The 24,714-nt window shown below is 38.4% G+C and overlaps 1 protein-coding gene across 19 annotated transcripts in view; it reads left to right on the forward strand.

Annotated features, from left to right (window-relative positions):
* DLGAP1 (DLG associated protein 1) overlaps nucleotides 1-24,714 on the forward strand; it is an 867,925-nt gene that overhangs the window by 544,970 nt on the left and 298,241 nt on the right. For 2 of the 19 annotated variants that reach the window (XM_072735004.1, XM_072735012.1), the window contains exon 1: nucleotides 1,006-1,119. The exons of 7 other annotated variants lie outside the window; for them this stretch is intronic. In XM_072735004.1, the coding sequence (XP_072591105.1) occupies nucleotides 1,027-1,119 (93 nt within the window). In that variant the 5' untranslated portion in view covers nucleotides 1,006-1,026. Of the gene's footprint in view, nucleotides 1-967; nucleotides 1,120-1,420; nucleotides 1,622-24,714 lie in introns of those variants that run through there. 10 more of the 19 variants (XM_072735014.1, XM_072735016.1, XM_072735002.1 and 7 more) reach the window with 7 other exon arrangements.

Here is a 24,714-nt window from a genome sequence, read left to right on the forward strand (position 1 = left end):
AAATGTCTACCAAAAGTACATGCTTTTGCAATGTTATTTAATTTGCTCTGTAAAAAACTCTGTAAAGTATCTTACAGTTGAAGAAACTGAAATTTAGTAAATTAAATTAAGTAACTTGCCTAAGGACACACAGTTAGTAGGTGGCAACATGGAGGGTCAGAACAGATTCGTCTGCCTCCAAAGCCTGGATTTTTCTACTTACCATTCCAATCCCTACCCCTTCCAAATATAAAACAGAGGGAGGAAGTGGCATGCATCAAATCCCTGGTGTGTGCCAAAAACCACACAGTATCTCATTTAGGACTTGAAATAAGTTTGTAAAGTACTCCTGTTTACTCCAGTTTTACAGATGACTAAACTAAGGCTTGAATGATTAAATCACTTGCCCAGGAATGCCTGGACAGTAAGTAAAAGAGCTAAGACTTGATCCTAGATCCATCTGAGTCTAAAATGTGCTCCAGAAATGGAAATAAAGGCTCATTACTTTCATTTTATGGCCTGTTTTATTCTGTAGCAAATGCCCATGTTCCTTTGACCTCATGTCTGTGCATGCAGTTAAGACTGCATGTGCATGAAAAGTGACCCATCTTAGACAAACAACACAAGAACTGATATGTCCGTAAATTCAAGACTGCACAAAGGTTAAATTAATATTCCCTAATAAGAGAATCTAAACACTAGCAGAGTTCTGATTCTCTCTTTGGAGAATTACCACCTGGAATTAATTTAACTTAGGTCATTGCCATGATTATATAGAAAATGAGAAGTCTGTAGGTATTTGGCCCCTGTCTGATGTTTATTTAGAAAAAAAAAAAATATTGTGGCTTGAAATTATTGCAATATCCAGTTAATACAGTCAATTGTGGTATGTGCTCACTCACAAGCTGTTTGTAGTTAATAATAATAAAAAAAGAAAGACTCCCTTTTCCCCCCAATATTGTTATTTTTAAATGTCAAGAATCAGATGTCTGCTGTTTAGAATCTTGTACTGCTGCCAGTGACTGTATCAGGATTTGGAGCAGGGACATGGATTTGAAGACATTAAAACTGTTTAATTCTCAGTTGAGATGTGGTTGGCTTTTATACATTTGGAATAGAGCATTTATGGCACATCTCCGGGTAAGTGCTAATAGTTAAGTAAATAAAATAGGAATAGGCTCAAAGGAGTAAAAGGAGTTTTTGTTGTTGTTTTGTTTTGCTTTAAAAAAAAAGCAGGATTCTTGGTTCTGTATATGCCTCTTTATGTGAACGTTATGTTTTGAGTGACTAGCATATAAAGGCATTCAGAAGAGCAAGATTTTAGATTTCCAACTGTTAACCTGAAAAAAAAAAATCCCTTCAATCATGTATTTTGCATTCATCCAGCAGCAGAAACAGGAAAAGGGAAACAAAACGCTCTCCTCGGTAGAAGTAGAGACACAGAGAGAGAGAGAGAGAGAGAGAGAGAGAGGGAGAGGGAGAGGGAGAGAGAGAGAGAGAGAGAGCAAGACAGAGACCAGAAAGAAAGCCACTCTCAGAGATGAAATTTTAGGAGAGCGAAATGATCGACCTTTTTAAGGCTGAGTGGGTTTCTTCAGTTTGTGTGCAAGTTTCAAGAAATGGAAGGACTGACCAGGTTTGGGTACAACTCTTTTATTACTTTGTATTTGGTGACAGTGTGTTGTTGGTTTGAGTGAGGTTTTCTTTTGGGGGGAGGGGGAGATAGTTTTTGTTATTTTATGTCTTCTCTTCTAATAATAGCCAGAAAGACTGAAAGAGCTAATAAACTACTGTATGTTCAGATGGTAAGAAAACAGGTTGAGGCACTGGATACCTACAAATCAGTGTCTCCACAGAGGCTTCATAAAATCCTCCATTGACACTTTTGATCTAAGGTGCTAGGTGCTATTAGAGGACATTGTGTGGCTAGTGATTGAAATGTGATCGGCTGTTTTCCATGACAAGGATCCTGAGTGCTTCCTGAATGCTTACCGGTCCTTTGCAAAATTAAAATTTCTGGACGGCTGGGGCTTTTTCTTTTTTCCTCCTTTTCCTTCCCTCCTTCCTTTCTATCTTCCTTCCATCCTTCATTCCATCCTGGCTTTTTAAAAAAATTTTTATCTCTTGGTTAAATTAGACTCCACAAAAGATCACTGAAGAATCATTCATAACAAGCATAAGCCAGGATTTTTTTTTCCAGTGCAAGGACAACTATTTTTTCAAAATTTTGTTCAAGATTTTTTCAGTCTGCCTAGTGAGAGTTTTCCTTCCTGGGCTGAGGTTTTCTTTCCTCTTGTTTTAGAAAATTTAAATTCTATTAAAACTACTTTATGTGAAATGTGTGACAGTGCTGAGCAATTCTCCTAGTGACTTTGGTTACTTGGTTACTGCAACGTTTGCTTGCTCGCTTTAAAAAAAAAACTTCAACCACATTAATTAATAATTTTATTTTTAATTTAAATTGCCTTAATAATCCAGCAAGGAGTGTCAAGATTCTTGAATATATTTCCTTCTTGGATTGCACAATCTTCTCCCTATTTTTCACTGATTGTAGTAAATATGTCCTCTTTGTTGATAGAAAAATGAGGTTACTCCTGCCTGATCCTAACTTTGAATATAAAATTAAGTGCACAGCTAGCAGAATCCTGATTATTTCTCTCTGATTCTAATTCTCACGATTACCTATATCCAAATAATAGTGGAGATGTGGGGAGACAATTAGCAAAACATTGTCAGAAAGCAGGGGTCCAGAAAGAGTCAATGGCAGCCAAAGCAAGCTCAAAAAAGAAATAGGTAATCCTTCTTGAAAATTGTTAAAGAAAGTTTGTGATTCTTGGTCTGCAATTTCATTATTCAAAGGTATTTGGTTAGCTACAGTCAAGGGTTCCATAACACATGTTTTCTAATCAGAGAGTGTCCAATCTGCTAATGGAAGGTATAGCACTGGTTAGCATAGAATAAGAGAAAAACTAGCCTTGGATCTCTTTATGACCAGTGGCCTTTACTTCCTCTTTCTCTATCTTCCTTAGAAAACAAGTTACTTTGGTTGCATATTAAAGGCAAAATTCCAGGTAATCATTTGTATTCTGTAGAGAAAGATTCATCCATAATCTCCTGTCCATTTGAGATCATAGGTTTACACAACTTTACATGAACAGTCATTTGTGAATGGTATAACACATTGGTCTTTTGTTTGAGATTTTATATGAGCTACTACCAAAAAAATACATCCAGTATTACCCAGTTGACTTTGATTTAACGATTAGATTACATTCTTACCATTTCATTTTAGGTTCAAAGGCAACAACCTCCATTAGTAGGTTATTGTGCTCCCCGTTATGCTACTGAATAATGGAGAAATTCCATCTTTATTCTAAACAGTTGAAATCAGAAACTTCACATGATTCAAACTATAATACCCCTTGGTCAGGTTTTTTTCTGTCATTTGCCAGCTTACTAGAAAAAAAAATAATAAAATTGTTCTTTTCAGGTAAAACCAGGTTACTACCAATGATATCCAGAGTTATGTGACCTCACTGATTTGTATTACTCATTTAAAACTTTGAACTCATAACTTTTCCCACTGAATAAAAATAACATGCATGTGTAACTTCCCATCCAGGGCTCATTTATCTGCTTCTCAGAATCATCTTACTCATCTCCTATCATTAAGTTCTGCCCCTAGTAACTACCATTTGGAACACGTTATGGCACGGGGACATTTTTATTTTACTTAATTTTTGTAAATGCATATTTAAATGTTTTTATAAATTGTTAGTCTGAAACCACAGTGGGAGCCGGGGGCTAGTGCTTTAATTTTTTCAAGGAATGATTTATTCTCCTTCAACCCAGTCCTCTCTCTAGCTAAAAAATAAAAATATAAAGAATGAATTAATTGCTGTTAGACAATTAACAAAGGTAAAGGAGGGAATATAGTGTAAGGAGAAGCGTATCATCTCAATCCTGTTGCTTTGACCAATTTTTTATTTCTGATACTTTTTTTTAACTCTTCTCTTTCTTGGAGAACACTCATATGACCAAGGAAATTCTGATTCTCTGGTCTTTTAAGTATAAGGATATATAAAACTATCTTTTAAAATGGTTGGTTTTTTTATTTGCTCAAGTTAAGCAATATACCCTACTGTGTTTCCATTTCTAAGATTAAGAGACTTCTAATTACATTTGCAAAATGAGTTTTCTAAACATGTAGATCTTTTCTTCCATGTACATTAAGTCATTACTCTCTATCAATTGACGTTTCTACTCACTATTCTCACAGAATTATGAAATTTTCTACAAATTCAGTCTTGTGATATCACAGAACTGTTATGAAGCAGAATTACGTAGAGTCCAGAGTTACCAAAAGTAGTATGCATGTGCACAAGTCCATATATACATGTTATATCTGCATAGACATCCCTGCACCCATACTTCAAAATCTGCATTTATATATATGCTTTCTTTGATCTCTGATTCATGACATAGGATCCATTGTATGTATGTATGTATGTATGTATGTATGTATGTATGTATTTATTTATTTATATTTATGATAGACAGAGAGAGAGAGAGAGAGAGAGAGAGAGAGGCAGAGACACGGGCAAAGGGATAAGCAGGCTCCATGCCGGGACCCCGAAGTGGGACTCTATCCTGGGAACTCCAGGATCGCGCCCTGGGCCAAAGGCAGGCACTAAACCGCTGGGCCACCCAGGGATCCCCGGGATCCATTTTAAACACACAATTTCACAATGTCCATGGAAGAAGAATGACTATAAAGTGGGGAATCAGATTTTTCAAAGATCTCACTAGAAAACTCATTGCTTTGCCATTACAGGGATTTTATGGACCTTTATCTCAGACCAATAGTGTAAACCAGTTAGGAGTGGCCTACTTCCCTGGTGTGAGGACAAGTCCCTTTCATACAAAGAGACATCCAACAACAATGAAAGGAAATTATTTCTGCTCCACTTGGGTTTTTTTTTTTCCTTCCACTGTTTAATATAGAATTGCAGAATTGTCTAACTCCTCCCTGATTTACTCTCCAGGTTCCTAAAACCTTAAGGTGTATAAAAAATCAACAAGATTTGTTTTTTGTTGTTGTTTTTGTTTTTCAGAAAAATGATAATTTTAGCATTTTAGAACCTCCTCATTGGAAGGCCATCTGGCATATCTTCTCATGTACAAATTTCTCTTGGCAAGGTGGACATAGCATCTTCCTGCCTACCTATTTCTCATCTAATAATAACCTTATGGAAGAATTCTTTATGATTATTTTGTCCAACCCCCTCTTTCTAAAAATGACAAAAATAAACCCTAGGGAGACAGCTTGACTGATACAAGCTCAGTCATCCTGTCGGTAGCAGGCTGCAACCAGCATACTTACTGTCCAGCGACAGCCCTGTTCTTCTTCCCATTATGTCTCACACATCTGTGCAAACCTTTAAGGCTCCTTTTCAAAGACTAGATTACCTGTCCTTACTACATCCTTTTAAGGTAGTAGAGTCAAGGCACAAGGAGGCAAAGGGAGGAAAGAACTGATTTCAAAGTTAGGTTTGTTTGTTTGTTTTTAATTTATTTATTCATGAGAGACACAGAGAGGCAGAGGCAGAGACACAGGCAGAAGGAAAGCAGGCTCCATGCAGGGAGCCCGACTTGGGACTCGATCCCAGGACCCCAAGATCATGCCCTGGGCCGAAGGCAGGCACTAAACTGCTGAGCCACCCAGATATCCCCTCAAAGTTAGATATGAAGCATGTTTGTGGCTTAAAAGATTCACAAGAGATGAAAACAGTTGTTAACTAAATCATTACCTGTGATTTGTAATTCTGTGGTTACTAATGCCAGGGTAGGACATTTTTAACTCCTAAAAAATAGAAATATATATATTTTTCCTGTTATCCTTGTCAGTCCCTTCTGCATCTCAGTGGTCTTATTATGAATAAGCTATGTACCAAAGGAGGACAAATGGAGCAGAAATGGCCCACGTTTGGATATGTTATCTTTAACCCTGGGACTGGATTCTGAAGATGATGTACTTCTCTCTGGCATCCTACACTATCTTGGTAGCCAGTGTCCTACACCTCTCACCTTACTTTTCTAGGATAAAAATTACTAATGTACCTGTGACTGTATTATAGAATCATATATAGGGCAACCCCGGTGGCTCAGCGGTTTAGTGCTGCCTTCAGTCCAGGGCGTGATCCTGGAGACCCAGGATCGAGTCCCAGCTCGGGCTCCCTGCATGGAACCTGCCTCTCCCTCTGCCTGTGTCTCTGCCTCTCTCTCTCTCTCCCTCTGTCTCTCATGAATAAATAAATAAAATCTTAAAAAAAAAAAAAAAGGAATCATATATATGTGTAAACACTTGATCTATCATGGAATATTTAGGACAATGGCTCCTTTACTTTGAGTGCACAAGAATCACCTTGAAAATGGCTAAAAATGGAGGATTTCTGACATTAACCCAAGAGATGCCGAATCTGTAGTTTTGGGGTGATTCCAACACAGAGATCAAAGAGCCACACTTAAAGCCAATTCTAGAAAACTATCAGATTACATTTATCATTTTATTTACTGAAGGGGGCAGTAGAGTCTAACAGATGAAAACATGGGCTTCAGGCGCTCCTGGAGCTTTCCTCTCTCTGCTGACTTCCAACACGATTTTAGTCTCCCTTCCCTTTGTATTTCCATTTCTATACCTGTGAAATGGGTATGACAATATGACTCTTTTGTTTGTTCAGGTCTTAGAAAAAAAATTATTTCTGATTTTGAAAATAAACAAAAAATAATGTGAAATGTTTGGTGTTTACAAATCTTCAGACATCAAAATGCTTCACTGATTCTCCATGTGTCTCCTATACCACACTACTTTCTTATATTTTCCTTGACCTCACTTTAATTCAACCAGGGTTAAGATGAGCTTATCTGATTCCCTGGTAAAAGAAAGCCTTCTCCAGTGTTGAATGTCAGTTGGTCTTCAGCCCTGTGTAGGTTTAAGGCTTCTTTACCCATGTTCCAACTAAACACGTGAGGCTTTTGTCTGCAGATGAAAAGATCACACAGTGTAGATCTTTTGATAGCTAAGCATCAGTGGGTCAAGTTTTCCCATGGCTTGTATTTGCCAATGGAACACAATTCTTCTAGCCTCCTGAAGCTTTAGTTTGTTCACAGAATACCTGCTTTTGCTTTCATACCTTAAGTTTGTCATGACCACCTTATCCCAAGCAGCTTTGGTAAGTCAACAGGACAAATTTAATTAACAGCAGCAGCTATGGAACCTGTCTACAAGGGGACTCTATCCATTTGCCTCCCTTAATGACTCATCCAGGTTTTCTGGGGAGCATTTCCAGCAGGGCAACTTTGATAGGTGGGAGTTCTTCCACCACTGCTAGCAGATGACAACAGGCCCTTGTCTATCTCTTTCCTTTGCTCATGACTGAAGTCCCATATTAATCGTCTCCATTCTCTGAAGCTCGCTAACACATAGGCCACCTGCCATGCACTGGTCTGACTGGTGGCCCCTCCAGCAATAAATAGATACAGAGAGAGGTGTGCTTCTAAAGTCCCCTTAAAAGCCCCAGTTACTTAGAATCTTTGGAGAATTCGTATCTTTTTTTTTTTTTTTTTGTCTTTTTTTTTCTCCTCAACTAGTACAAGTTTAGCTGGCTTTTTGGTAACTTAGGGGGTGTCAGTGAAAGTAACTGTCATTTGTTTGCAAATGAAACCTGAGCTTTCTGAAAATGATTCCCATGTAAAATCTTTCCCCCATAACACTCCTCCAGCCTTCTAGTTGATTTTAGATAGTTTCCTGTTCTCCCACCTCTTGGAAGTATTCCATGGCACGCTGAGCAGACACTTTTCGTCAAAAAAGACTATAAATAGCTGATTTTCCTGCTTGCTGCCTTCTCTCTAAGGCTTTCACAAAGGAGGTGAAACAAATCCACCAAAAACAAGAACCCTCTGTGAGGGGTGTGTGGTGAAGCTTATAAAAAATCAGATCCATAGGCCGAAAATTGTCGTGTAGGTCGCTTTGCCATATTTGGCTTATGCAATCACTGCACAGAAAAAGAAACATTTTATTTCATGCCAGATGATCTCATGAACTGAACAATCAATCAAAATTGTCTCCTATGAGCTTTCATCCTTCCTTAAAAATACATATTTTGACTTTTCATGCTGTTAAAAAAAAAAATCCCAAAGCCAACTGTTATTTAGTAGATTCCATTGGTATATCTAGATAACCAATTCCTGTAGCTGTTCCATGGTAGGAAATTGGAAACTACATCCTCATTTCTCCTCCAAACTGACCTTGCTTGTCTTCCCTTGGTCCTCTATGCCCCACCCACCAATAGTACCACCCCATCTCCCAGGTTGGTGGTATGGAACTCCCTGGAAGACAGTACGCATGCTGAGCAAGACCCTAATGATGTCCTTCACTTCTCTTACCCGCAGTGATGCTCAGAAATCAGATATGTGCTTCCCACTTCTACCTCCCCATCCCCCACACCCTACTGAGCAGAAGAGAATTGGGCTTAGCTGTGCTTTCTTCTGTTCCTTTCTTCCTTGTCTTTCTTCTTGCCTGGATTTTTAGAGAGCTATTTTATTATATAATTGGGAACAAAAGACTGCCCCCAAATCACACTTACAAGGTGTGAACTGAAGCCTGGAGAAATTAATCGGAATGCTCATGGCTCCTCAGTTGTAGAGAGCAGTGTAGAAGCAAGGCCAGCAGGAAATCTTCCTCCGCAACTCTTACTCCTCTGCACTCACGTAGCACGAGGTGTTCATTTAGTTTAGTATTCTGTAGGCTCAAGAAATTCTGCTCCCTGCCCCAGCCCTGCTTTTCCCACTCCAGGCACTGACTGGGTCTAATTTGGTTATGGCTTCCTCTGTTGCTAGAGTTTCTGGAGTGCCTTTCTTCTTTATGAACTCCCAGTGAGCACGCGCAGTAGATATAAGCAGGTGTCCAAAAGAACTTCAATGGCCACTTAGCCCAGTGCTTTTTACACTTTTGAACCATGCAATTCCTTGTCCATATACAGAAAACCTTATGAAACCATTCAAAACAGAAGCAAGAATTGAAGAATTCAAATCCAGATCCTTTCCCCCTCAATCCACCGCCCTGCTAAAACCCTGATAAAAGTAAAACAAAACAAAACAAAACAAAAAAAAACAAGAAAGAAAGAAAGAAAGAAAGAAAGAAAGAAAGAAAGAAAGAAAGAAAGAAAGAAAGAAAGAAAGAAAAACGAGGGAGCTATCCCGAGTTTGGTAAACTTAATCAGCAGCAATAGCTCTCCCTAGCTGTGGTCCTGGTGCCCCATCCATGAAGACAGTAGCCAATCGTGGGGCACCCAGAATTCCTGAGTCACACTCTAAAATCACTTCTTGGCTTTGACAGACAAATTTTTATATCATCTTCATACCTGCTTCCTTGCCTGTGACCCAGAGTAACTGACATTTTGGAGAACACACAGGGCCCTGGATTCCTTTTCACAGCACCATACTGAGCATCTTCTCATCACCATTACATGCCAGATGCACTCCCATGTGATAACGAATGATGGCCATGAGTAAAAGAAGAAGGCAAAGAAAAGGAGAAAAGGGACCATAATTTATCAAGAAAATTCTATGGACCTATGCTTAATATATATTGTCCTTATTTCTGAAAGTTATTGGAATAGCTGTTCATACCCGCATTATACACAAAATGGGGTAATTAATTTGCTCAAGATTATACTACTAGTAAGTGATGTAATGGAGATTTAAACCCTGCTCTGATTTCAAAACCTGTTCACTTTCCAGCATATCATGCTGCCTCTACTTTGTGAAATTCTCTTTGTTCTCTTCCTGAAGGATTGTTTCTTGATGAGACTCTATTTTAATAACAATTTAAAAAATGATCAATTATGATGAGGGGCTTCAGGGTGGCTCAGTTGGTTAAGCATCTGCCTTTGGCTCAGGTCCTGATCCCGGGGTCCTGAGATCAAGCCCAGTGGCAGGCTCCATGCTCGGCAGGGAACATGCTTCTCCTTCTGCCATTCTCACTCTCTCTCTCTTAAATAAATAAATAAAGTATTTTTTAAAAATGATCAACTATGGTGAAAAACCAGAATCAGCCTCTATGATTGGGTACGAATTTAAGTCTAGTTTGGAAAGTGACCATGTTAGAAAGCAAGGAATATGGGAAATTTGTTTACAAAGTCAGACATATGAATTGTTAAACTGTAATAGAACACTATTATTTCATGTAGCTGGAAAATTATACCTCAATCTGTGATACAGCCATCTCTCAAGGCTGTTTTGATTATTCATTTGTTTCAATGGGAAACATTACTGACCTCTTGAGACTGCCAACCTGATTGTAGTTATGATGTTGTTAGTAATACTGTAAAGTTATGTCCAAATAAATGCAGTATTAAATGCCTATTTAATATCCTTTGCTTGGCTTAATGTAGGGATGTTTGTTTCCATGAGAAGTAATTTCACTGAAATGATGAGGAAATGAATGAGGAATCCCCAAACCCAATTCCTTTATAAGTCACTGTGACTTTATATATTTTTGTCCTTTTGGGAGACCAGAGTGTCATTTCTCAGGCATATTGTGAGTCAGAATTCTGCTTGGCACACGAGCTCCATATAGCCTAGATCATTAACTAAATATTTAAGAAGTTCACCAGTTTTACTGTTTGTTAAATTACTATTCTAGATATTAAGAAAAAGGTAACTATAGGTCTACCTTTAGAATGCTTCTTAATTACCTATAAACATATAGCTTAATTGAGTCATATAATATACAGTGCCAGAGCCCTCATGTATGTCACCTTAGAGCTGGCTGTGTATATCCAGTAAATATACGCTGCTAGGGAATGTTAGAGTTTAAACTTAATTCTTATAATAAGTAACAATACGGAATGATCAGACTTCAGAAATGCATCAGGATAAAAGAACTGATAAAAGGCAGTTAAGTCATGAACTTAGAAGTCAATGGAGTCTGCACCATCCCACTTCTCCGCTCATTTGGGATTTTTCCTCATATACGTGTATCTCAGTGCAGATAATTCAGTGTTCTAGCAAGCCCTTACTAAATGCTCTCCCCTTTTTGTTTAAACCCAAATGAAGATCATTTAAAGTCATGGATACAGTCTTAATATGTTCCACAGCCTCCACTTTCTCTTGGTTCAATATTTTATAAAATAACCTCATGCATAAGAATGAAATGTTAATTATTCACTTAATAGGGACTTGTAAGAAATGAAAGAATTCACTAAAATTAAACCACACCAATTTAATCTCACTTAATTAGATTAGTGGATGAATAGAATGTAGCATTGTATCTCTTAGCTTCAACCAGGGATGAATCCACCCAACTATCAAAATATGTAGTCCCTTTGCATTATCTAGATCACAGGTGTATAATAAAAATTTTTGTTAAATGGCTTAATAGAATTGCCATTCTCAACAAATCTTTCATTCAACCAAGATTTATTTAGCGACTGTGAGACCCAGACTGAAATCTGGGAGAGGTGACTAGATAAATGGGGAAAAAGAAAGACCACTTTGGCAAAGGAGCTGAAGAGATAAGGTAGCTTCCCATGCAGCTGGGGAAAATAAGAAAATGGCAGACAGGATTCTATCTGTCTTTGACAAGATGATATAGAATTTTTTTTTCTAAAATACTCGAATTTCCCAAAGATGAAGGATACGGTTTAGCCTGGAGGCTAAACCCAAACAATTTGACTCTCTGGGCAACATGTCTAAGGACAAGCAACAGTAGGAGGGAAGAAGGAGCAGGGAAAGACTCCCCAGAGAGGCCTAGGAGGCATCAGATATCAACTAGGCTGAGCCCAATTCCCAGGCTGCTGGCCCTGGAGGCAGTAGAGCTGCCTGGCCCCAGAGAAGAAATCTAGGCAGAGAGCAAAGCCCTGGTGATGAGGGAGGCTTCCTCACATTCATTCTGCATCTGGTGTTCAGCTCCGCCACACACAGGTCAGCACGATAGGATGGCTGGGATTTTGTGGATGGCAATGTAACACCACACACCCAGAGAACGGAGATACAGCTGAGGCTGCCCTTGGAGACCTAAAAATTCACAGGCACAAGAGGAGCTCCTAGAAAGCATATCAAGAGGTACTATCCCTGGGAATATTACACCAAAACCAAACTGTATCCCCAGATCATACATCTGAAGAGGCCACTGTTAGATTAGGAAACTTTTTTTCCTAACAAAGGCATCAGATCCCAAGTTAGGGGGAAAGCTTCTTTAAAATGTGTAAAAGGAGGCTGGATGAACATGGGACAGAGTGAAGAAAATTAGGCAGATGGCCCCTAGGGCTCCTTTTAAATCAAATAGTCTAGTTCTGCACTGTCCAATATGGCAGCCACAACAAGTGGTTACTGAAATTTATGTTAATTAAAATTAAATAAGAACACAAATTACAGTGTCTCAGTCACAATAGCCACATGGCTAGTGCTCAGCAGTCACATGTGGCTGGTGTTTATCCTATGGGACAAACAGATATTAAACGTCCCCATCACTGCAGAAAATTCTATTTATCGGACAGCATCATTCTAGTCGTTTTTAATGTAATGACTTCGACTAGTTGTTTTTAATATAACAAATTCTACTAGATTTGGGCTTGCCAAGAGAAGGTAACATCCTGTTGTGATGCCTCACGCTTAGAGGTGTCAGAAGAGGCCAATCCTTTTCCACGTGTGCACAAGAGCACAGGGAGTGAGGCCTGTCTTGTGTGAACTCTGGTCCTCCATGCACTCACTATGTGGCGTTAAGTAAGCTATTTCCACTCATTTTCTAGTTCCTGTTTTGCAAAAAACTTACCTCGGGAGTTATTTTGAGGAGTCAGTTCTATAAAGGAGCTAGTTTTCAATAAGTAAAACCAACTTTTCACTAGAAACATGACAACTAGCTTGGGATTTTGCCCAGATTTCAGCTACCATTTATCAGTCATTCATTTGGCACAGGACATTGCGCTGGGCACCTTACAAAGTTTCTCTTAATCTTCCACCCTGCCCAGGCACTGTCCTACCCAGGAGCCCTACTCTGCTCCTACTCTGCATTTTGTACCTGACTCACCATTAGTCTACCAGGCAGTACCCAGAGTATTTCTACTCATACTTTTTGGGCTTAGGGCTAAAGCATCTCCTGGACAATGCAAAATTTTTCTCCTACTCACATTTTTTTGTAAATTATGATCTTTTGGCACCTCTAGGAGCTGCATCTGGGTGCAAATAGATCCAGAAGTTGGCAATGCATAGTAATATGTGCCACAGCCGGCCACACAGCTGGTACCAATCAGGCTCCCCACCCCACCGACAGGTATGGTTCGCATCATGGTTGGACCTGAGGTGCTCCTGGCTGTCTCACATTCTTCTGCCTTTGATCAAAGGACAAGAGCTTTCTAGAGAGGCCTTGGAATTTCAATTATGAGTTATCAGGGCAGTATTCACTTCCATTCATTGAGATGAGTGAATCTCACACTTTCCCACTACACATTAAAAAATTGATGTACTGATTTATGGGTGTCAGTGTGAAACTCATGCATACTATTCTGAATTATAAATTACTTCTTTCGATAATAGGCACTCATCTCCTGAAATGATAACCATGATTTACTTTTTCAAGTAGGCTTCTGTCTTAAGGGAACTGGCGTGCCCAAAAACATGCTGCCTGGCCTCTTTATTTATCAAACTTCAAAGCCCCTATTTTCTCATTTTGCTCTCTGAAAACAAGTGTTCTTTGGCCATGTTTGAGGCCTGGAAAGAAAGAGATTGCTTCAGGCCAGCAGGCCAGAAAAATGTCATTGGTGGCAGGCCAGTTGGAAAGCTTACTTTCCAGGAAAGGCCTTTCTAGAAGAGCTTCTGAAGGCAGAATCCCTTGATGCAGACCCTCAGAGGCAGAGTGTTTCCAGGCTTGGAGCATCTGCTGGGAGGCCACTCATGGGGCTGAGGCAGTCCAGAAGCTGAACTGGGGAATGGCTTGACTATGGCTGAAGTAATCCTACTTTGAGAAGACTCCTGAGTGGGAAGGATGGCATGTTAAGGAGAATTCAGATGAAGAAAGGCAAGGCATACCCCTCCCCCTACTTCAAGCGTCCTTAGCCTGGGGCTATGGACATTTAGCGGGTACAAGGGTGTACTCTATGGTGTCAGGGAACTCCAGAACTTAAAAAGCCAAGGAAGAGAGGTGTTTGTGTTCATCCTGCTTAGGGGGAAAGTCCACGGCTTTTATCACGTCCCCCAAAGAGTTAAAGACAAAAAGCCACTGACCAGTTTAAGTAATGATATCCTTAAAATGAGGCAGTGTTTTCCTGAAAACCTTGAAACAGATGACTTCCTTTTTCCCTTATAATAGTTCTTTAGAAAAATCTTTTGGGTGATAACCTTAGGATAATTTGAGGAATGTGCAGTTTTGAAACAGTTGTTATTGTGAATGAATATTACCTGAAATAAGTAAGGCCTCTGTCGGAACTTGGAGATCCTATTACAAAGTCAGGTTTGTAATAGGATTTATTTATAAAGGAGCTTTTCCTGAGTGCTGAAGTGACAACAAATGAGGATTTTTCTTCTATAAGGGTTGAAGCTGAGAGGAGAGGGGAATTCAAAGTTTTGTGAAAACAGTCCTTCTTCTCATAGTCTAGCAGAACTATAGATTGTTAGATAAATATAATACAAAGCAAAGTGAGAAGCAGCAATGATAACTTGAACATGGAATATGGGTACTTGATTGGAAGAAGAATTTCAAGCTGGGGTTTAGAAAGAAAAGACAGAGAAGAAAGGCTTCCCCATCTTTGGAGCCAGACAGCGGTTCTTGAACCCTGTGTTTCTCCCGTCCTCTGGAATATGAAGCTAATACCTATCACATAGGGGGTTTGAAAGGATTAAATGAGTTAATATAATGTAAAAGGTATGGAACCGTGCTTGGAAAGGGGACATTATGTAATGCCTCAATAAATGCTATTATTTGTATTAAGTCTTACAACATGGTGGAGCATCACAAATTGAAACAGGAGAACAGATTTAAAGGCACTGCAGAAACCTCACTGTCAGAGATCACAATGACATTTAGTCGGGCTTTGGATAAAATCCTAAATGTCTTAGTTTCTTATTGCCACAAACCTAGTGGTTTAAAAAACACACATACTTGTTTACCTCAGAGTACTGGAGATCAGAAGTCTGAAATGGATCTCACTGACCTAAAATCAGGTCAGCAGGGTTGTGTTCTTTCTGGGGGTTCTGGAGAGAATCCATTGGCTTGCCTTTTCCACTGCCAGGGGGGCTTGCCTATATTCCCTTATTCTCACTACTTCTTCCATCTTCAAAGCCAGCAATGGCATCACTGCTCTCTGCTTCTGTGGCCTGGGCTCCTTCTCTGACTCTCCTTGCCTCCCTCCCTCCTTTACAAAGACTCTTGTAATTATGTTGGGACCACCCAGATACCCAAGGATAATCTCCCCATCTCAAGATCATTACCTTTATCACATCTACAAAGTCCCTTTTGCCATGTAAGATCACATCCTCACAAGTTCCATGGAATAAGATGGGAGCATCTCCAGACCACACAGTCTACCATCTAATACATGATATATTTCTTAAACCTACCCATTTTTTGAACTTTGTTTGAAAAGTACGTGAAGTCATCCATCTGGTGCATATCAAATGAGATCACTGTATATATCCAGTACTCCCTGGATACTTCTTTTATATGGAGATGGAATTTTAAATTTTTATATCTGTTAGATTATTTTAAACTATTAGACTATTTAGACTATAAAACGATGTTAGTCTATTTTAAACTATGTAAGCTATTTTTACCTGTTGGGTCTAGCTTCCCCTTTGCCTATGCATTCCATATTTGCTGCTTCCTTTCCATTTAAAACATTTGTTATTTGCATCACTTTACAGTAAAACACCAATTTTTTATATACTTGAAATCTCCTTCCAATATCCATAAATGTAAACAAGTACATTTTACACGTTTACAATGTGTTATACATATTTTTGCCTTTTGTGGTACATAGTACAATTTTTAATTTAAACACTGCGAGCACTAACTATATGTTAGGCACTCTGTGAAAGACTAGGAATACAAAGTTGAAAAGACATGACTTCTGTCCTCAAGGAGCTCTTACTATAAATGGAAGGGTGAGGGATACTGATGATAAGAGTTTCTAAAAAGGAGAAAACATTTTTAAAATATATAGAATTGGCTAGACTTGGACATTGAATGAGGTGTCAGGAAAGAAAGAGTAGAAATGATGACCAAGCTATGGTTTGAAAAACTAGGGGCATGTCAACACGTCCAATTGAGATAGATAATATGGGAGGAAAAATAAGTTTGGATGGAGAGAATGATTTAGTTCTAGACATTTTGAATGTGATGTGCCTTTAGAATATCCAGTTGAATATGTCCCATAAGCAAGCATTCATTCATTCAAATACTACTTGGGAGGTTCTTATAATAATCCAGACAAGAGATAACTGTGGTTCAGCCCAGGGGAGAAGTAATAAAGATGGAGGGAATTCAAGATAATCTTTCTACCTGACCATGAAGGTATCAGATTGGTCAAAATTCCTCAGATGAGGAAGACAGAGTGGTGGCCACTGAACGTGTGGTTCCAGAGTTCAGGATGATGTCAGGACTGGAGAAAGGTTTATTGGGGTTATCACATAGAAGGTAGAGCCAAGGGGTGGTCAGTGGTTGAGCATCTGCCTTTGGCTCAGGTAATAATACTGGGGTCCTGGGATTGCGTTCTTCATCGGACTCTCCGGAGGGAGCCTGCATCTCCCTCTGCCTATGTCTCTGCCTCTCTCTGTGTGTCTCTCATGAATAAATAAATAAAAATTTTTAAAAAAGAAAAGGAGGTAGAGCCAAGTTTAAGAGTGAATGAGATCACATTGGGGCATGCGGAAGTTAGAAGATGGAGCAGTACAGGCCTGTTTCCTGTACAGGGCTACAGAGACATTAAAGCACAGACAAGAAGCAAAGATAAGCAATATTTTAAAAGCCAGAAAGATAGAAAGGAAATCAAAACAGCATGGAAATGAAGGGAGAAGAGGATTTCAAGAATGGGAGAATTCAACAAGGTCAACTACCAAAGAGTGGTCAAGTTGGACGAGGAATAATGTCTGCCAATTAGAATGCTGCCTAATTATCTCTGGCAATTAGGAAGCAACTACTGGATGTGCCAGTAGTTTTCCTAAAGAGATAGAGTAAAAATAATTTTGTGTACATTTGTATGCATACATATGCTTATTATCTTAATAAATGCTTATTTATTTTAATGTCTATCATTTTAAAGAAAATATGCTAGCTATTGAAGTATGCTACTACACTATGGTCAGAAGATTAATTGCTCAATTATTTAACATTTGAATTCATTTTAATTTTTCACCATTAGGAATAATGCCATAAATATATTTTTCAATGAAATGTGGAAACTTTTTTTTCTGGTTAGTATGTCCAAATGTTATACACTATTCTTCAATTAAAAAAAAAAAAAGGTACAAGCAAATCTTAGTATCTCAACACAAGTTAAATATTCTAATTTGGAGTAATTCTTCTGCAGAAACTTTTTTGCTCTGTCATTTTCAGATGGAGATAACACAAATGTCTGGACTATCGTTGAACGTCAAGTGCACACTTTTAAAACAAGCATCTCCGTAGCAACTACATGCTGAAACCCTCTCGATGTAGCAGTATAACATACAATAATCTGCACACGAATCCATTTTCTTTCTCTACGTTACAAACAATTTAACACCCATTTGTAATGGGTTTCTTTACTTTCAAATGACTAATTTCCCACCTATTAGCTATTTTTGTTGACCTCACTTCACTAGAGATCCTCAATCTGAGTTTTATTTTAGCAATCACAATTCTCTCATCTAATTAACAAAAAAATTGGGCCATTGCCTCAGTGGCCTGCATTCAACCTTATTTTGACTGGCAATCTTCTAATAATATCTTGCTGTCCTTCCTGCCCCCATCTTTAGAATACTAGTTTCTGTTTCATGGAGTTCATCCTTTCCCCCTGTTCTCTTTGCCCCCAATCTATTTCTCTCTCTCCCTCCCTCTCTCTTTGCCTTTCCTCTTCTTTACCTAGTAACCTATCCAAATTTTTTACTGTCACAAATGCCTCAAGAAGTATCAAATTATTTACTCAGTAGAAATTCCTAGAATTAGGGGCTCCTGAGTGGCTCAGTGATTGAGCCTCTGCCTTAGGCTCAGGGCGTGATCCCAGGGTCCTAGGATGGAGTTCTGCATCGGACTCCCCACAGGGAGCCTGCTTCTCCTTCTGCCTATGTCTCTGCCTCTTTCTCTGTGTCTCTCATGAATAAATAAATAAAATCTTGGAAAAAAAAAAAGAAAGAAATTCCTAGAATTAGATTAGCCCAGCTAACGGGTGTGCAAAATGTTAAGCATTTTTGCACATATTACTCACTAACCTCTAGAAAGACTATCTCTATTTTTACCCAGTACCAGTTTCCATTCTTGATACCTTTTTAGAAGAGTCTTCACTGTTGTAATACAAATCCACCTCCCTTTAACCTGGACATTAAGTGCCATGTAAGGTGAATCAAATTACTCTTTCATATGGCAATTCTTCAAATGCTTAATGATTTATGATTTGCCCCTAAGTCTTCATTGCTCTGTCTTCAAAAGCGAGTTCCTTCAGCAATTCTTCAGCAGTCCAGAACTGGACTCTACACACTCTCAGCATCCCAAATGACAAATCATCTCTCGTTCCAAGAAAAGCAACATCCCTCTTAACTTGTGATATAATTGTGTGAACAATATTTCAGTTGAATTCAGACTTCACAATGTCCATTGAAAAGCTTTGGACATGAACACCCTACTTATATCAGTGTACTAGCTTGTCTGACAGTCATGCCAGACCTGTCTTGCATTCAGGTAAAATTTGTAAGCCATTTTTTCATGGGAAATCACATTGACATGTTTCTCCCACCCTGAACTATGCCCTTAAATGGTTTGACATAAGGTACAGCATATTTATCTTTGTTAAATGTCACCATAGAGATGTGAATATGTCTTTCTAGCTCAGGGACACTCCTCATTATTGTGTAGGCTGTACACTATCTAACTACAGGGAACACCATTTATATTAGTAGTCATCTTAGTGTTATTTACTTATTACTGTAATTTGCCAGCAAATGACAATAGAATCTTGAGGAAGGGACACCTTGTTTCCAATTCATCCATCTAAAAGTGCCATTTGGACTACCAAAAAGAATGTTTTTGCTGTCAAAATTGGAGAATATGAAATCTGAAATACAGTATTTTAAATATTTCCCCAAGATGTATCATATTGTAAATCTCATAACAATGTCTAATATATCATTGTTGAAGTTGATAATTAAAAGTGTTCAGGGGCACCTGGTTGGCTCAGTAGTTGAGTGTCTGCCTTTGGCTCAAGTCATATTGGGGTCCTGTTACCCTCACTGGGCTCGCTGCTCAGCAGGAAGTCTGCTTCTCCCTCTCCCTCTGCCCCTTCCCAGCCCCCTTGTGCTCAATCTCTCTCTCTCTCCCTCTGTCAAGTGAATAAATATTTTTAAAAAATCAAGTATTTGGGGGCAGGTTCATACAGTTAATATGTAGTCTAAAAAATCTTCCCAATAAAATGTATAAGAAAATAAAGAAGATCCTAGAAATCACCCAGAGATAATCACTGTAAATATTTTTGTGTTGTTGCTGTTCTTTAAAAATACTGATAACATTGAGCACAACCTCTGAATAAGCTCACCAAACAGAAAAAAAGAAAGTATCACATAAACACTATTAGAAATGCAGAAAAGAACAAGGACAAATATACAGTAAACATTAAATCTATCATAAAAATAGAACAGAAACAGACTTCATACTGATATATTAAAATTTTAAGTGATTAATTTCTTAGAAAATTAAGTTCTTCAAAATGTGATAGAAACAGAAACCACATCCATGACAATTAAAGAAATTGACACCTTAATTTGAAATTTACTCAGTAAAAAGGCCAGACCCATAGAGTTCTAGGAAACTTTCAGGGAAGAAGTAATCCCTGTCACACAAAAACTCTTCTAGAGATATGAACAAAAAAGATGCCAAATTCATTTTAGGATTTTGTATAGTCTTAGACAAGGGCAGTTTGAAAAGGAAATTTTTAATGCAATTTTTTTCACAAATCTGATGCAAAAAAATTTTTTTTTTTTTTTTTTTAGAAAACTTTTAAAGATTTATTTATTCATTTGAGAGAGAGAGAGTGAGTAGGAAGGGGCAGAGAGAGAGAGAGACTCTCCAAACAGACTCCCCACAGAGCATGGACTGGGCTTGGCCTCAGAGCTCAATCCCATGACCCTTGGATCATGACATGACCCCAAACCAAGAGCCACCCTGGCACCCCGATGCAAAAATTCTTAATAAGTATATCAATAAAATTAAATAATTATAAATAATTTAAAATAACATAACTGAATAGGATTTATTTGGTAGTGAAAGGGAAGCTTAACATTAGAAAAGATACATAATTCACAGCATTAGGAAATTAAAGGAGAAAACACATGACTTCCTTAAGAAATGCATAAAAGGTATTTTGTAATATTCAACAGCTATTAATGATTTAATTAAAATTATGACAAATTAGAAATAGAAAAAGAATTCTTAAAGCATATGAACAAATATATAGCTGACAGGAACTTTGTGCAATGTTGGATCATCCCTTTTAAATCCATGAAGAAGATAGTAAATCTCCTCAAAAATATTTTAAACTAAGTTTTGGCCAGTTATTATTATTTCATTATGTATAATTATTGTGTAAAATTAAATTTATTTTAGGTATAAAACATAACAATTTGGGTATCCCTGGGTGGCTCAGAGGTTTAGTGCCTGCCTTTGGCCCAGAGAGTGATCCTGGGGTCCTGGGATCAAGTCCCACATCGGGCTCCCTGCATGGAGCCTGCTTCTCCCTCTGCCTGTGTCTCTGCCTCTCTCTGACTCTCATGAATAAATAAATAAAGCTAAAAAAAACATAACAATTTGATATTTGTTAATAGTATGAAATGATCACCATACATGATCACAAAAAAATTTTTTCTTGTTTTTTCTTGTGATGAGAATTTTCAAGATCTATTCTCTTAGTAACTTTGAAATATGCAGTGCCATATTATTAACTATAGTTACCATGCTGTATATTACATCCCCAAGACTTATTTATAACTGGAAGTTTGTACATTTGATCTGAAACAATTGCATCCACCCCCAATCTTCCACCTCTGGCAACTGCCAATCTGTTCTCTAAGAGCTTGTTTTGTTGTTTTGTTGTGTTTGTTTTTTAGATTCCACGTATAAGTGAGATCATACAATATTTGCCTTTCTCTGTTTTATTTCACTAAGCAAAATGCCCTCAAAATCCATCCATGCTATCACAGATTCATCATTTTTGTGGCTGAATAAATATTCCATTGTATATGTACCTCATCTTTGTTAGCCATTCATCCATCAAGGGACATTTAGGTTGTTTCCATATCTTGGCAGTTGTAGATAATATTGCAATGAAGATGGGGGTATTGGCCATTGGATTTTTGCTGACATTTTTCTGTTTATATCATGTCTGTATATAGCTTGTCCTCTATGATCTTCCCATAGAAAGACTTGTTTGAGCAATAGAACCCAAATTCTCACATGTTCAAAGCGATCTTTTTACTTGAGACTTTATATTTGAAGGAGAGCTTGACTTGATAGAAAGTCCTTGACTCCTACTCTTTGGGCTTGGCATGTCACAGATGTTGTTCTGGTGTATGCTAAGGGTAAGTGTTTCTGTGGGTTATCTCCTGTCAGCCTCATTTTCTCCCCCTTAACCTGATTTTATCTTTTTGCCAAGGGGTTCTTTCCAATTGTTTTTTCTAAGCTATGTCTTTATGTTTACCATTCTGTATGACTTTTCACTGATAAAATGAATACCTTTTCATTAAATAGATTTGGGTCTCTTTTTACTTGAGAAAACCCTTATTGAATTATTTTAAGATACTTATTCCATGCTATTGCTTTGCTTTTCATCTTCAAAATTACAGCTATGGGTATGTTGGATATATTTCCTTGTTTATCTAATCCTTCTCTATCTTTTTCTCTCTGGATGATTTCTTTGCTCTTTTTCATTTTTATTATTTTTTTTAAGATTTATTTATTCATCCATGAGAGACACAGAGAGAGGCAGAGACACACAGGCAGAGGGAGAAGCAGGCTCCCTGTGGGGAGCCCAATGTGAGACTCGATCCCAGGACTCTAGGATCACACCCTGGGCCAAAGGCAGACGCTCAACCGCTGAGCCACCCAGGCATCCGATCTTTTTCATTTTTATCTTTTATGTCCCTTCTCTTCCTTTCCTTCAATTCTTCAGTTCCCATTTCATACCCTCCAGCTGTCTACCTGCAACCTTTGGTTGTATTCTCACTTCTTTCCTGAGTTCTTATAATTCTTCATTGTGATCTTCTTTTATAGCTGTAACTGCTTCATTAATTATTGTTTTGAATGTGGGTTATGCTTTTAAACTTCTTTATGGCCATTTCCCAGTGCATTTTTACCATTTACAAGATATCTGTGGCTACCTTTTTTTAATATTCTTTTTTTCTAATAAATTAATTTTTTATTGGTGTTCAATTTACCAACATACAGAATAACACCCAGTGCTCATCCCATCAAGTGTCCCCCTCAGTGCCCATCACCCATTCACCCCCACCCTCCTCCCCTGCTACCACCCCTAGTTCGTTTCCCAGAGTTAGGAGTCTTTATGTTCTGTCTCCCTTTCTGATATTTCCCACACATTCCTTCTCCCTTCCCTTATATTCCCTTTCACTATTATTTATATTCCCCAAATGAACGAGAACATACACTGTTTGTCCTTCTCCGATTGACTTACTTCACTCAGCATAATACCCTCCAGTTCCATCCACGTTGAAGCAAATGGTGGGTATTTGTCGTTTCTAATGGCTGAGTAATATTCCATTGTGTACATAGACCACATCTTCTTTATCCATTCATCTTTCGATGGACACCGAGGCTCCTCCCACAGTTTGGCTATTGTGGACATTGCTGCTAGAAACATCGGGGTGCAGGTGTCCCGGCGTTTCATTGCATCTGAATCTTTGGGGTAAATCCCCAACAGTGCAATTGCTGGGTCGTAGGGCAGGTCTATTTTTAACTCTTTGAGGAACCTCCACACAGTTCTCCAGAGTGGCTGCACCAGTTCACATTCCCACCAACAGTGCAAGAGGGTTCCGTTTTCTCTGCATCCTCTCCAACATTTGTGGTTTCCTGCCTTGTTAATTTTCCCCATTCTCACTGGTGTGAGGTGGTATCTCATTGTGGTTTTGATTTGTATTTCCCTGATGGCAAGTGATGCAGAGCATTTTCTCATGTGCATGTTGGCCATGTCTATGTCTTCCTCTGTGAGATTTCTCTTCATGTCTTTTGCCCATTTCATGATTGGATTGTTTGTTTCTTTGGTGTTGAGTTTAATAAGTTCTTTATCGATTTTGGAAACTAGCCCTTTATCTGATAGGTCATTTGCAAATATCTTCTCCCATTCTGTAGGTTGTCTTGTAGTTTTGTTGACTGTATCCTTTGCTGTGCAAAAGCTTCTTATCTTGATGAAGTCCCAATAGTTCATTTTTGCTTTTGTTTCTTCTGCCTTCGTGGATGTATCTTGCAAGAAGTTACTGTGGCCAAGTTCAAAAACACTGTTGCCTGTGTTCTCCTCTAGGATTTTGATAGAATCTTGTCTCACATTTAGATCTTTCATCCATTTTGAGTTTATCTTTGTGTATGGTGCTAGAGAGTGGTCTAGTTTCATTCTTCTGCATGTGGATGTCCAATTTTCCCAGCACCGTTTATTGAAGTGACTGTCCTTCTTCCAATGGATAGTCTTTCCTCCTTTATCGAATATTAGTTGACCATAAAGTTCAGGGTCCACTTCTGGGTTCTCTATTCTGTTCCACTGATCTATGTGTCTGTTTTTGTGCCAGTACCACACTGTCTTGATGACCACAGCTTTGTAGTACAACCTGAAATCTGGCATTGTGATGCCCCCAGCTATGGTTTTCTTTTTTAAAATTCCCCTGGCTATTCGGGGTCTTTTCTGATTCCAAACAAATCTTAAAATAATTTGTTCTAACTCTCTGAAGAAAGTCCATGGTATTTTGATAGGGATTGCATTAAACGTGTAAATTGCCCTGGGTAACATTGACATTTTCACAATATTAATTCTGTCAATCCATGAGCATGGAATATTTTTCCATCTCTTTGTGTCTTCCTCAATTTCTTTCAGAAGTGTTCTATAGTTTTTAGGGTATAGATCTTTTACCTCTTTGGTTAGGTTTATTCCTAGGTATCTTATGCTTTTGGGTGCAATTGGAAATGGGATTGACTCCTTAATTTCTCTTTCTTCAGTCTCATTGTTAGTGTATAGAAATGCCATTGATTTCTGGACATTGATTTTGTATCCTGCCACGCTACCAAATTGCTGTATGAGTTCTAGCAATCTTGGGGTGGAGGCTTTTGGGTTTTCTATGTAGAATATCATGTCATCGGCGAAGAGGGAGAGTTTGACTTCTTCTTTACCAATTTGAATGCCTTTAATGTCTTTTTGTTGTCTGATTGCTGAGGCTAGGACTTCCAGTACTATGTTGAATAGCAGTGGTGAGAGTGGACATCCCTGTCTTGTTCCTGAT

This window comes from Vulpes vulpes, chromosome 13, assembly GCF_048418805.1.
Source record: "Vulpes vulpes isolate BD-2025 chromosome 13, VulVul3, whole genome shotgun sequence".
In the NCBI taxonomy this organism is placed as follows: Eukaryota; Metazoa; Chordata; class Mammalia; order Carnivora; family Canidae; genus Vulpes; species Vulpes vulpes.